The 13,871-nt window shown below is 46.0% G+C and overlaps 1 protein-coding gene across 1 annotated transcript in view; it reads right to left on the reverse strand.

Moving 5' to 3' along the window:
- Window positions 1–13,871, reverse strand: part of LOC138769699 (putative oxidoreductase YteT) — a 130,792-nt gene that overhangs the window by 62,682 nt on the left and 54,239 nt on the right. Inside the window, exon 4 of the mRNA XM_069948315.1 lies at window positions 385–469. Coding sequence (XP_069804416.1) covers window positions 385–469 — 85 coding nt within the window. The remainder of the gene's footprint in view (window positions 1–384; window positions 470–13,871) is intronic.

Genomic DNA, 13,871 nt, shown 5'->3' on the forward strand with positions numbered 1-13,871 from the left:
GGGTGCTGGAACCTGCAGGGGGGCTCGGGGGCTGGAGCCTGCGGGGGGCTCGGGGGCTGGAGCCTGCGGGGGGCTCGGGGGCTGGAGCCTGCGGGGGGCTCGGGGGCTGGAGCCTGCGGGGGGCTCGGGGGCTGGAGCCTGTGGGGGGGGGGGCTCGGGGGCTGGAGCCTGCGGGGGGGGGCTCGGGGGCTGGAGCCTGCAGGGGGGGGGGGGGCTCGGGGGCTGGAGCCTGCGGGGGGTGTGGGTGCTCAGTTGGGTGTGAGGGGTTCAGGTTTTGGAGCCTGCGGGGGGCTCAGTTATGAGGGGTTCAGGAATTTGGGTGCTGGAGCCTGTGGGGGGTTCAGAGACATTTTTATTTCACTGAAACACAATTTATTGACCAACCATCAAAAAACTTCTCCTCATCTATACGATGAATCATCTTCAGGGTTTCTCTGGCAGATAACTGAGGGTCCGCAACTCCGACAATCTGAGGAAAAAAAACATCCGATGTATAAATTTATCAGACATAATATACACAAATATAAGAGACACTGCGCACGTCTGATATCTAATAGAGAGAATATACACAGTGTATAATATAAGAGACACTGCGCACGTCTGATATCTAATAGAGAGAATATACACAGACATAATATAAGAGACACTGCGCACGTCTGATATCTAATAGAGAGAATATACACAGTGTATAATATAAGAGACACTGTGCACGTCTGATATCTAATAGAGAGAATATACACAGTGTATAATATAAGAGACACTGTGCACGTCTGATATCTAATAGAGAGAATATACACAGACATAATATAAGAGACACTGCGCACGTCTGATATCTAATAGAGAGAATATACACAGTGTATAATATAAGAGACACTGTGCACGTCTGATATCTAATAGAGAGAATATACACAGACATAATATAAGAGACACTGCGCACGTCTGATATCTAATAGAGAGAATATACACAGTGTATAATATAAGAGACACTGTGCACGTCTGATATCTAATAGAGAGAATATACACAGTGTATAATATAAGAGACACTGTGCACGTCTGATATCTAATAGAGAGAATATACACAGTGTATAATATAAGAGACACTGCGCACGTCTGATATCTAATAGAGAGAATATACACAGACATAATATAAGAGACACTGCGCACGTCTGATATCTAATAGAGAGAATATACACAGACATAATATAAGAGACACTGCGCACGTCTGATATCTAATAGAGAGAATATACACAGCGTATAATATAAGAGACACTGCGCACGTCTGATATCTAATAGAGAGAATATACACAGACATAATATAAGAGACACTGCGCACCTCTGATATCTAATAGAGAGAATATACACAGACATAATATAAGAGACACTGCGCACCTCTGATATCTAATAGAGAGAATATACACAGACATAATATAAGAGACACTGCGCACGTCTGATATCTAATAGAGAGAATATACACAGACATAATATAAGAGACACTGCGCACGTCTGATATCTAATAGAGAGAATATACACAGACATAATATAAGAGACACTGCGCACGTCTGATATCTAATAGAGAGAATATACACAGACCTAATATAAGAGACACTGGGGGGGGGCGTGGTTTGGATGGCTGCCTGAGAGGACGTGCGACACAGGAGCTCCCGCCATCCTGCACTTATTACCCTGAGAAAACTCCTGGTGCTTGCTCTCCGCGGACCCCTCACCCTCTACCCTGTGTTGGGGAAGGCCTGCAGACCGCTCCGGAGTCCTCCGGTCCCGGCTTCGTGCCCCGTCCCGGCCCGTCTGCGTCCCGCTCCTGCTGCGGCCTGCTGCCCTGATCCCCGCCGCCCACCGGAAGTCTCCTGTAGTGCGGGAGCCGGACTACCTTTCTTGGCCGAGTCACGCGGTGGTCGGCCGATTGCTCCGGTGCCGATAGGTGACAGCCGGAACTCGCTGAGACCGGTTAACTACTTACCTCCTGGACCTCGGCCCCCTGCTCCGGCCAGGCGCAGCCACGTGTGCTCGGCTCTGGAGTGCGCACGGCGGGTGTCATCTGCGGTGTGTTCCTGCTCCCTGCCAGTCGGTGTTCCGTGCGACTGGTGCGCGGGAGGCCCGGCGGACTCCACCAGTGCCTACACAGTAAGACTCTGCCCCCCTGCCTTCTTAGCCCGCATTCTCATTACCGCAGGCCCTCATCTACGGGGAGCGGCGGCCATCTTGGTCACGTGGCAGACTCTCTCCATCCACCCCGGCGTCAGGCCCAGCTCCCGATATCTCTAACCAGCTTGCTGTGCTGTGGCGCACTTATCAGCAGTATGGGGGTTACAAAAGGAGGCACAAGCAAAGGGAAGCAAGGGGGGAAGAACTCCCAGCATCCGGTGGCTGTTGCTCCGCCGGAGGCGGACTCGGGCTCAGAGGCTATGGACGGCATGCCCGGCTCATCTCATCATGAGGTGGTCAGAGGTCAGCCCCAGGAGGTGAAACAGGGGGAACGCTCCTCCAGGTCAGTGATTAGAGAGGGGGAGGCCTCCCCTGAGAGTCCTCTATCCTGCTTCGAGGGATCATCCAGCCCTGCACGCTTGCACTCCCCTGAACGCTCACAATATTCTGCTACTGATATTGATGGCAAATTCTCTGAAGTATTAGCTGCTATTACCACGTGCCAAACCATGATGGTATCCAAGGTAGATGAATTGCGCCAGGACTTTGTCATCCTTAGGCACGAGACGCAGAAAATCAGAGAGCGCACAGCAGAGGTGGAGAGGCGAGTCTCTGAGGCAGAGGACACCCTGCACCCTATCCCAGCACAAATCTCTGATCTACAACGACAAATGAAAGCCGTCATGAGCAGGGCTGATGACTTTGAGAACCGCCTTCGGCGGAACAATGTTCGTATTGTTGGCCTCCCAGAAAAATCTGAAGGTGATGACCCGGTGGCCTTCACAGAAGCCTGGCTGCGACAGATTCTCCCTAATGACACCTTTTCTGATTTCTTCACAATCGAACGGGCTCATAGAGTTCCTGCCAAATCTCCTCCACTGGGGGCTCCACCTCGTCCCTTTTTGCTCAAACTCCTTCACTTCCGAGATCGAGATGCCATCCTGAGGGCTGTTCGTCTTAAAGGAGAAATCATGATGGATACTGCCAGAGTGTCCTTCTACCCTGACTTCTCCGTGGAACTGCGCAATCAACGCACACTATTTACGGAAATTCGCACCAAGCTAAGGGCTAAGGGGTACCAGTACTCCATGATGTATCCGGCTCGTCTCCGTGTCATTGATGGGAACTCCACCAAGTTCTTCACCTCACCATCTGCGGCCTTGGAGTGGGCGGAATCTGCTCCAGATAACCACCCTCGTGGCTGACAGCGCTAGGGAAGCGGCAGCTGAGATGGGATAACTGTTTGACGGGACTGGGGTCTGGTGAGGGGGGGGGTGTAGGATGTACCCTTATGTTTGCTTCTTAGATGTCTTTACTCCCCAATGCAGTGATGACGGGTCCCTATGCGGAGGCAGGGTATACTGCGGATGGCGGGTGGGCTGCAGTTAGTTAGTTTAGTGTCTCCAGGGAGTCCCTAGCTCCCCAAGATAGTTCTTCGTTAGGGTCAAGGTCTACGCTATTGGTTCTAGTGTTTTAGTGTTAGACAGGGCGTTGGGTATTTAGTTACTGTTAGACTGTATATGTGTTTTGCTGTATGTGTCTTTGTGTTGTATGTAAGGGAATGTTTGGTTGGCTGCACCCTCCTCCCCCCCGCTTGCTCACTGTGGGGTACTCTTCAACTCTTCCCCCCCCTCTGGGTCACTGATGGCATCACTTAAAATTCTAAGTTGGAACGTTAGGGGGTTGAACTCAAAATTTAAAAGAACCCTGGTCCTTGATTACGTTAAAAAACATTCCCCCCACATTATTTGTTTACAGGAAACGCATATAGTTGGCCAAAAACTCCTAGCCTTAAAAAGGGCCTGGATCGCTAATGGGTATCATGCCACATACTCTACCAGCTCTAGGGGTGTCTCCGTGCTAGTTGCTAAATCTCTGCCAATTGCGGTCACCCAGGTTGATTGTGATCACTTTGGCAGATATGTGATTGTCCATTGCACGTACAATTTACTATCCTTCACCCTAATTTCTGTGTATGTCCCTCCTCCCTTTTCTATTTCAATTCTGGACTCACTCTCCACTAAAATTTCTGCTTTTCCCACAGGTCCGCTGCTTTTTATAGGGGATTTCAATGCAGTTCCCGACCCTATTCTTGACAGGACTAGTGGTGTAGACCCTGCATCCCCCACGTTCAATCCTGGTGTGCTGCTTTGAACCTGACTGATGTTTGGCGCTGTTAAGTATTCCTACTTCTCTACAGCTCATTACCCTTTTTCCAGGATTGACCTTGCCTTTGCCTCACCTGACCTGTTGCCCTTGATAGGGGACATTCAGTATACTAGTAGGGGGATCTCAGACCACTCCGCACTTGTAATTTCCCTAAGGTTAGCTCCACCAACCCCCTCAAGACTGTGGCGTATGCACCCTGGCTGGCTGTCCTCTGAGGTGGTTCAGGGAGCCCTATCTGAGGCGCACAGGGTATATTGGGAGCATAACGCCTCGCACCCGTACCCCCTAATTAAATGGGACGCATACAAGGCGACTATTCGGGGGGCGTTCATCACTGGGGTGGCGGGGCAGAGGGCCATTCACTCACAGCAGGAATCTCACCTCTCATCCCAAGTTAGTACGTTGGAGGCTGAATATGTGGTAAGCCGCTCTGAGGATAAAAGGAGGGAGTGGGCCAGGGCACAGAGGGACTTGCTGCTCTTGCAAAAGGAACGCACTCGGAAGAAACTCCTTGGCAAGGAAGCCTCACTCTTTGAGTTTGGCGATAAAAACGGCAAGCTTCTGGCGTACCTGGCAAGGGCGGACCGTCCTCCTGTTTCTATCCCCGGTGCCTATAACACCTCTGGGACTTTTGTGTCGGATCCGCAGACTATTAATACTGTCTTTCGGGACTTTTATGCGGATCTTTATTCCCCCCACTGTGCTGTGCGCCCTGCCGAGTATGCAGCCTTTTTTGATTCAGTCCCTCTCACACCCCTTGGGGCTTCTCAGGCGGAATCCCTGGACTCCCCTATCACTACTGAGGAAATCCTAGAAGCCATCAAATCTATGCCGGTTGGGAAAACCCCTGGGATAGATGGGCTGACCATAGAGTGGTATAAGAATAATGCAGACTCGCTGGCCCCTCTTCTCCTTAACATGTATAATGACTCCTTACAGTCTCGAGTTCTACCGAATTCCCTCAGAGAAGCCTTGATTGTCCTATTGCTTAAGCCCAACAAGGACCCGCTCCTTCCGTCCTCCTATAGACCTATCTCACTCCTGAATATAGACGTGAAAATCCTGGCCAAAGTCCTTGCCACTAGACTTAATGGGGTAATTCAGTCAATTGTCCACCCGGACCAGACGGGTTTCATGCCGGGGAGGGCCACAGATATAAATTTGTCTCGGCTGTATCTGAATATTGCGGCCAGTAAAGATGATCCTGTTCCCGGCTGTGTGCTCAGCTTGGACATACAGAAAGCCTTCGACTCGGTTGAATGGCAGTATCTCTGGTCCCTCCTTGGCAGACTCCGCTTTGGGCCGGTCTTTCGGGCCTGGGTACGTCTCCTTTATACCACTCCTACTGCTAAAATCCGTACTAATCTGGACATATCAGCCTCCTTTCCACTTGGTAGGGGAACGAGGCAGGGGTGCCCACTTTCACCCCTCCTCTTTGCTCTCGCCATTGAACCGCTGGCGGCGGCCGTGCGTGCCTCCTCCTCGGTGGTGGGTATCTCCCGAGGGTCCCTGGTGGAGAAAGTCTCCTTATACGCTGATGACACCCTGGTCTACCTGGCTGATGCTGGCCCCTCCCTCCAGTCCCTTATGAAGCTTATAGACCGTTTTGGGGCCTTTTCGGGATTGGTGGTCAATTGGTCTAAATCTGTTTTGATGCCCCTGAACTCCTCCCTCCCCCTGCCTTGTAACCTGCCAGGGCAAGTGTCGGCGGCACGGCAATTTAGGTACTTGGGTGCTGAGGTTACAGCCTCTGTAGAGGACTATATGTCTCTTAACCTGACCCCTCTCCTGACGTCTGTAGAACGGAGTCTCCGCAAATGGGAAACGCTCCCACTCTCTCTCCTGGGCAGGATTAATATTTTTAAAATGATCTTCCTTCCTAAATTCCTCTATCTTTTTCATGTCTCCCCAGTGTTTCCCCCTAGGGGATTCTTTGCACGTTTGGACGGGTTACTGAGATCCTTTTACTGGCAAGGCAGGTCTCCTCGAATAAGTCTTATCTCTCTGCAAGCGCCCAAGCATCGGGGAGGCCTGGCAGCCCCAGACATGTACCAGTATTTTTTGGCCTCCCAGTTAGTATATGCGCACTGGTGGCTTGACTTGGACCTGGGTAACACTGCAGTTGCTCTGGCGGGAGCCTTGCTGGGGTCATATGAATGCCTTGTCAACGCTCTGTACAGATTTACACCTTCATATCGTTGGCTAACCCCTATCCGTACAGTTCTCAGAGTTTGGTCGGTGGTGCACAGGCTTCTTCCTTCCCCTCTACCCTCCCCTAGAACTCCCCTGTGGCTTAACCCGTGTCTTCCCCATCTACTGAATTTACCGGGTGCGGTGCTGTGGGGTAAGCATGGTGTCCGTTACCTAGCTCATCTTTTTTCCCCTGATTTTGATTTTTATTCCTTTGACATGTTACGGGATAAATATGACATCCCCCGTACAGCCTTTTTCCACTACCTTCAGTTACGCCATGCAATTAAAGCCCAATTTGGGAACCTTAATGTCCCGCAAAAATTTTCCCCTGCTGAGGAGCTCCTGGGCACCACCGACCTCTCTAAGCCCCTGACCCAGGGTTATTTATTGTTGCACCCGCAAGAAGATTCTCCTTTCCAAAAGGCTTTTCTCCAGTGGGTGAAGGACATCCCGTCTCTATCGGAGGAAAGATGGAAGGAGGTGATCCACACGTATTACCCCATGGTGGTTAGTGCCAGAGACCACCTTATCCAATTTAGGTATCTGCAGAGAACCTATTACACCCCAGAACGGCTCAGGAAAATGGGTGTGTTGTCTTCAGACTCCTGCTTTAGATGCCAGGAAGCGGTGGGAACATTTATGCACGCCGTCTGGGATTGTCCTAGGATCCAGCCCTTTTGGCGTTCAGTTCTCCGCTTCCTGTCTGACAAGTTTGACTTCCCAGTAGTTTGTACCCCGGCAGTGTGTCTGCTAGGTATAATTAATGACATTACACAGAATAAGTACTATAGGATGTTTATTCGCTTTCTCCTCTTTTGTGCCAAAAAAATTGTGGTTATGGAATGGAAGAGCGCGGAGCCCCCTGCCTTGAGCAGGTGGATTCAATTGGTCAACACCTACGTTCCCCTATTCCAAATACTGTATGAAAGTCGTAAATGCCCACAGAAATTTAAAAAAATATGGATACACTGGTTGATGCTAGATGCCACAACTGATTGAGTGCCTAGATGGTTGGTGCTGGGGGATAGGGGGGAGTGTGCGGTGGCATGATAGTGTGGGTGCCTGTGTGTGTTGTTTGTCCTATGTCTGTCTTTTTTTTTTTTTTCACTGACTGGGATACAGTGTCTTCTTATAAGTCTGTTCCGAACGGACTTGTGCGCATAGACTGCCCCTTCTACTGACGCTCACTTACAAGACTCCTGTGTTGATTTGATGTTCCTGGTACAATGTCAATTGTTTACCTTCCCAGCTTGTGCATGTCTATGGTCTCTGTTTTCTATGCAAAAGTTGAAAAATAAAATCTTTAAAAAAAAAAAATATAAGAGACACTGCGCACGTCTGATATCTAATAGAGAGAATATACACAGACATAATATAAGAGACACTGTGCACCTCTGATATCTAATAGAGAGAATATACACAGACATAATATAAGACACTGCGCCCGTCTGATATCTAATAGAGAGAATATACACAGCGTATAATATAAGAGACACTGCGCCCGTCTGATATCTAATAGAGAGAATATACACAGCGTATAATATAAGAGACACTGCGCACGTCTGATATCTAATAGAGAGAATATACACAGACCTAATATAAGAGACACTGCGCACGTCTGATATCTAATAGAGAATATACACAGACATAATATAAGGGACACTGCGCACGTCTGATATCTAATAGAGAGAATATACACAGCGTATAATATAAGAGACACTGCGCACGTCTGATATCTAATAGAGAGAATATACACAGCGTATAATATAAGAGACACTGCGCACGTCTGATATCTAATAGAGAGAATATACACAGCGTATAATATAAGAGACACTGCGCACGTCTGATATCTAATAGAGAGAATATACACAGTGTATAATATAAGAGACACTGCGCACGTCTGATATCTAATAGAGAGAATATACACAGTGTATAATATAAGAGACACTGCGCACCTCTGATATCTAATAGAGAGAATATACACAGACATAATATAAGAGACACTGTGCACGTCTGATATCTAATAGAGAGAATATACAGAGCGTATAATATAAGAGACACTGCGCACGTCTGATATTTAATAGAGAGAATATACAGAGCGTATAATATAAGAGACACTGCGCACGTCTGATATCTAATAGAGAGAATATACACAGCGTATAATATAAGAGACACTGCGCACGTCTGATATCTAATAGAGAGAATATACAGAGCGTATAATATAAGAGACACTGCGCACGTCTGATATCTAATAGAGAGAATATACACAGTGTATAATATAAGAGACACTGCGCACGTCTGATATCTAATAGAGAGAATATACACAGACATAATATAAGAGACACTGCGCACGTCTGATATCTAATAGAGAGAATATATACAGACATAATATAAGAGACACTGCGCACGTCTGATATCTAATAGAGAGAATATACACAGACATAATATAAGAGACACTGCGCACGTCTGATATCTAATAGAGAGAATATACACAGACATAATATAAGAGACACTGCTCCCGTCTGATATCTAACAGAGAATATACACAGCGTATAATATGAGACACTGCGCACATCTGATATCTAATAGAGAGAATATACACAGCGTATAATATGAGACACTGCGCACGTCTGATATCTAATAGAGAGAATATACACAGCGTATAATATGAGACACTGCGCATGTCTAATATCTAATAGAGAGAACATACACAGACATAATATGAGAGACACTGCGCACGTCTGATATCTAATAGAGAATATACACAGACATAATATAAGAGACACTGTGCACGTCTGATATCTAATAGAGAGAATATACACAGACATAATATAAGAGACACTGCGCACGTCTGATATCTAATAGAGAGAATATACACAGACATAATATAAGAGACACTGCGCACGTCTGATATCTAATAGAGAGAATATACACAGACATAATATAAGAGACACTGCGCACGTCTGATATCTAATAGAGAGAATATACACAGCGTATAATATAAAAGACACTGCGTACGTCTGATATCTAATAGAGAGAATACACAGACATAATATAAGAGACACTGCGCACATCTGATATCTAATAGAGAGAATATACACAGACATAATATAAGAGACACTGCGCACGTCTGATATCTAATAGAGAGAATATACACAGCGTATAATATAAGAGATACTGTGCACGTCTGATATCTAATAGAGAGAATATACACAGACATAATATAAGAGACACTGCGCACCTCTGATATCTAATAGAGAGAATATACAGAGCGTACAATATAAGAGACACTGCGCACCTCTGATATCTAATAGAGAGAATATAGACAGCGTATAATATAAGAGACACTGCGCACGTCTGATATCTAATAGAGAGAATATACACAGACATAATATGAGACACTGCGCACGTCTGATATCTAATAGAGAGAATATACACAGACATAATATAAGAGACACTGCGCACGTCTGATATCTAATAGAGAGAATATACACAGCGTATAATATAAGAGACACTGCGCACGTCTGATATCTAATAGAGAGAATATAGACAGCGTATAATATAAGAGACACTGCGCACGTCTGATATCTAATAGAGAGAATATACACAGCGTATAATATGAGAGACACTGCGCATGTCTGATATCTAATAGAGAGAATATACACAGCGTATAATATAAGAGACACTGTGCACGTCTGATATCTAATAGAGAGATTATACACAGACATAATATAAGAGACACTGCGCACGTCTGATATCTAATAGAGAGAATATACACAGACATAATATAAGAGACACTGCGCACGTCTGATATCTAATAGAGAACATACACAGCGTATAATATGAGACACTGCGCACGTCTGATATCTAATAGAGAGAATATACACAGCGTATAATATAAGAGACACTGCGCACGTCTGATATCTAATAGAGAGAATATACACAGCGTATAATATAAGAGACACTGCGCACGTCTGATATCTAATAGAGAGAATATACACAGACATAATATAAGAGACACTGCGCACGTCTGATATCTAATAGAGAGAATATACACAGCGTATAATATAAGAGAGTAAACGGGAAAAATGAGTCCAGCTCCCGGCCAGGATTAGATGAATTGAGCTTTATTGACACCCCAGCACCGTGCACACACTGCGGCAACCCCCCCAGAGAGAAGCCTACGCGTTTCGATTGCTAACCGCAATCTTAATCATGGCTACTGACCTCTTGGAGTAGTCAAGACTTATAGTCTCAGGCTTCCAGCGCCGACGGTACGGAGGTCACGCCCCACTGTACACGTCAGATGCGGGATACACCTGTGCTAATCAGTCAGACCCACACCGAGGTCAGATGACTGTGTAGTGATAATAACAATGAACGTGTAAAAACATACTACAGCGCAATATACAAACCCTGTACAATAACCGTAAGCTTGTGAGTTACAATCATGTGTCTCTTACTATTGACCAACCTACTGTAAGCAAAGTCAGTGTTCACTGTGACAACCGAAATGCGGTATACAGGTATTGAGGCAAAACATCCAGAATGCCTCCCTGTCCCTGAGTAATGTTTGTACATCGCCACCTCTGCTGGAGGCAAATACTTTTTCAATGGCAAAGATCCGAAATGGTTTGGTAGAGCCCTGGTGTGCCTCAATAAAGTGGCGTGATGCCCCAGATAGCGTCCTGCCCCCCGGATGTTCTATATCATGTAGATGTTCGCAGGCCCGAATTTTTAGTTTTCTTGAGGTGCATCCAACATACATGATGTGACAATGTGTGCACAGGATGACGTACACAACATTGAAACTGTTGCAGTTCATAAATGACTTGATCCTGTATAATTTGTTTTTGGTAGAGTCCTTATACTCTTTGCACGGTAATGCATGCAGACATGTTTTGCAGGGATGGTGGCCACATTTAAAGAAGCCTACAGTGTCCAACCATGTATGTTTGACCTGCCTAGGCTCTACCAAACCATTTCGGATCTTTGCCATTGAAAAAGTATTTGCCTCCAGCAGAGGTGGCGATGTACAAACACTACTCAGGGATAGGGAGGCATTCTGGATGTTTTGCCTCAATACCTGTATACTGCATTTCGGTTGTCACAGTGAACACTGACTTTGCTTACAGTAGGTTGGTCAATAGTAAGAGACACATGATTGTAACTCACAAGCTTACGGTTATTGTACAGGGTTTGTATATTGCGCTGTAGTATGTTTTTACACGTTCATTGTTATTATCACTACACAGCCATCTGACCTCGGTGTGGGTCTGACTGATTAGCACAGGTGTATCCCGCAGCTGACGTGTACAGTGGGGCGTGACCTCCGTACCGTCGGCGCTGGAAGCCTGAGACTATAAGTCCTGACTACTCCAAGAGGTCAGTAGCCATGATTAAGATTGCGGTTAGCAATCGAAACGCGTAGGCTTCTCTCTGGGGGGGTTGCCGCAGTGTGTGCACAGTGCTGGGGTGTCAATAAAGCTCAATTCATCTAATCCTGGCCGGGAGCTGGACTCATTTTTCCCGTTTACTATGCTACGACACACTGGTTGAAGTGAGAGCCCGAGCAGTGAGGCTACAGGAACGGCGGTAAGCTGGCATTACTTTTTCCATAATATAAGAGACACTGCGCACGTCTGATAGCTAATAGAGAACATACACAGCGTATAATATAAGAGACACTGCGCACGTCTGATATCTAATAGAGAGAATATACACAGACATAATATAAGAGACACTGCGCACGTCTGATATCTAATAGAGAGAATATACACAGCGTATAATATAAGAGACACTGCGCACGTCTGATAGCTAATAGAGAACATACACAGCGTATAATATAAGAGACACTGCGCACGTCTGATAGCTAATAGAGAGAATATACACAGCGTATAATATGAGACACTGCGCACGTCTGATATCTAATAGAGAGAATATACACAGCGTATAATATAAGAGACACTGCGCCCGTCTGATATCTAATAGAGAGAATATACACAGACATAATATAAGAGACACTGCGCCCGTCTGATATCTAATAGAGAGAATATACACAGACATAATATAAGAGACACTGTGCACGTCTGATATCTAATAGAGAGAATATACACAGTGTATAATATAAGAGACACTGCGCACGTCTGATATCTAATAGAGAATATACACAGACATAATATAAGAGACACTGCGCACGTCTGATATCTAATAGAGAGAATATACACAGACATAATATAAGAGACACTGCGCACGTCTGATATCTAATAGAGAGAATATACACAGACATAATATAAGAGACACTGCGCACGTCTGATATCTAATAGAGAGAACATACACAGCGTATAATATAAGAGACACTGCGCACGTCTGATATCTAATAGAGAGAATATACACAGCGTATAATATAAGAGACACTGCGCCCGTCTGATATCTAATAGAGAGAATATACACAGACATAATATAAGAGACACTGTGCACGTCTGATATCTAATAGAGAGAACATACACAGCGTATAATATAAGAGACACTGCGCACGTCTGATATCTAATAGAGAGAACATACACAGCGTATAATATAAGAGACACTGCGCACATCTGATATCTAATAGAGAGAATATACACAGACATAATATAAGAGACACTGCGCACGTCTGATATCTAATAGAGAATATACACAGACATAATATAAGAGACACTGCGCACGTCTGATATCTAATAGAGAATATACACAGCGTATAATATAAAAGACACTGCGCACGTCTGATATCTAATAGAGAGAATATACACAGCGTATAATATAAGAGACACTGCGCACGTCTGATATCTAATAGAGAGAATATACACAGACATAATATAAGAGACACTGCGCACGTCTGATATCTAATAGAGAATATACACAGACATAATATAAGAGACACTGCGCACTGTAGAATATCATGTGACCGGTCTCACTGAGGTGATGCTGAATGTGGTATATACCACTATATACATCATCATCGTGTTGTCCAGTATTACTCAGCCAGGATTGGAGATGAGCAAATCTAATTGATTTTTTACCTCAGAAATCTGCTCAATAGCTGCTGCCTTCTAACTGTGTGCCGCTCTGGGTGCTGGGGAAAGCTGGATCCAGCTTACTACACCGCCCCCTGCCCACACAACACCATGCCCTCCCCGGACTACACCACCCCCTTTATACACTACACTGGCCCACCCTGTACTACACTGCTCCCCTGCCCCCATTACACTGCGCCCATCCTGTACAACACAGCGCCCACCCTGTACTACACTGCTCCCACCCTGTACTACACCATGCCCCTGCCCCCATTACACTGCGCCCACCCTGTACTA

This window comes from Dendropsophus ebraccatus, chromosome 12, assembly GCF_027789765.1.
Source record: "Dendropsophus ebraccatus isolate aDenEbr1 chromosome 12, aDenEbr1.pat, whole genome shotgun sequence".
Lineage (NCBI taxonomy): Eukaryota > Metazoa > Chordata > Amphibia > Anura > Hylidae > Dendropsophus > Dendropsophus ebraccatus.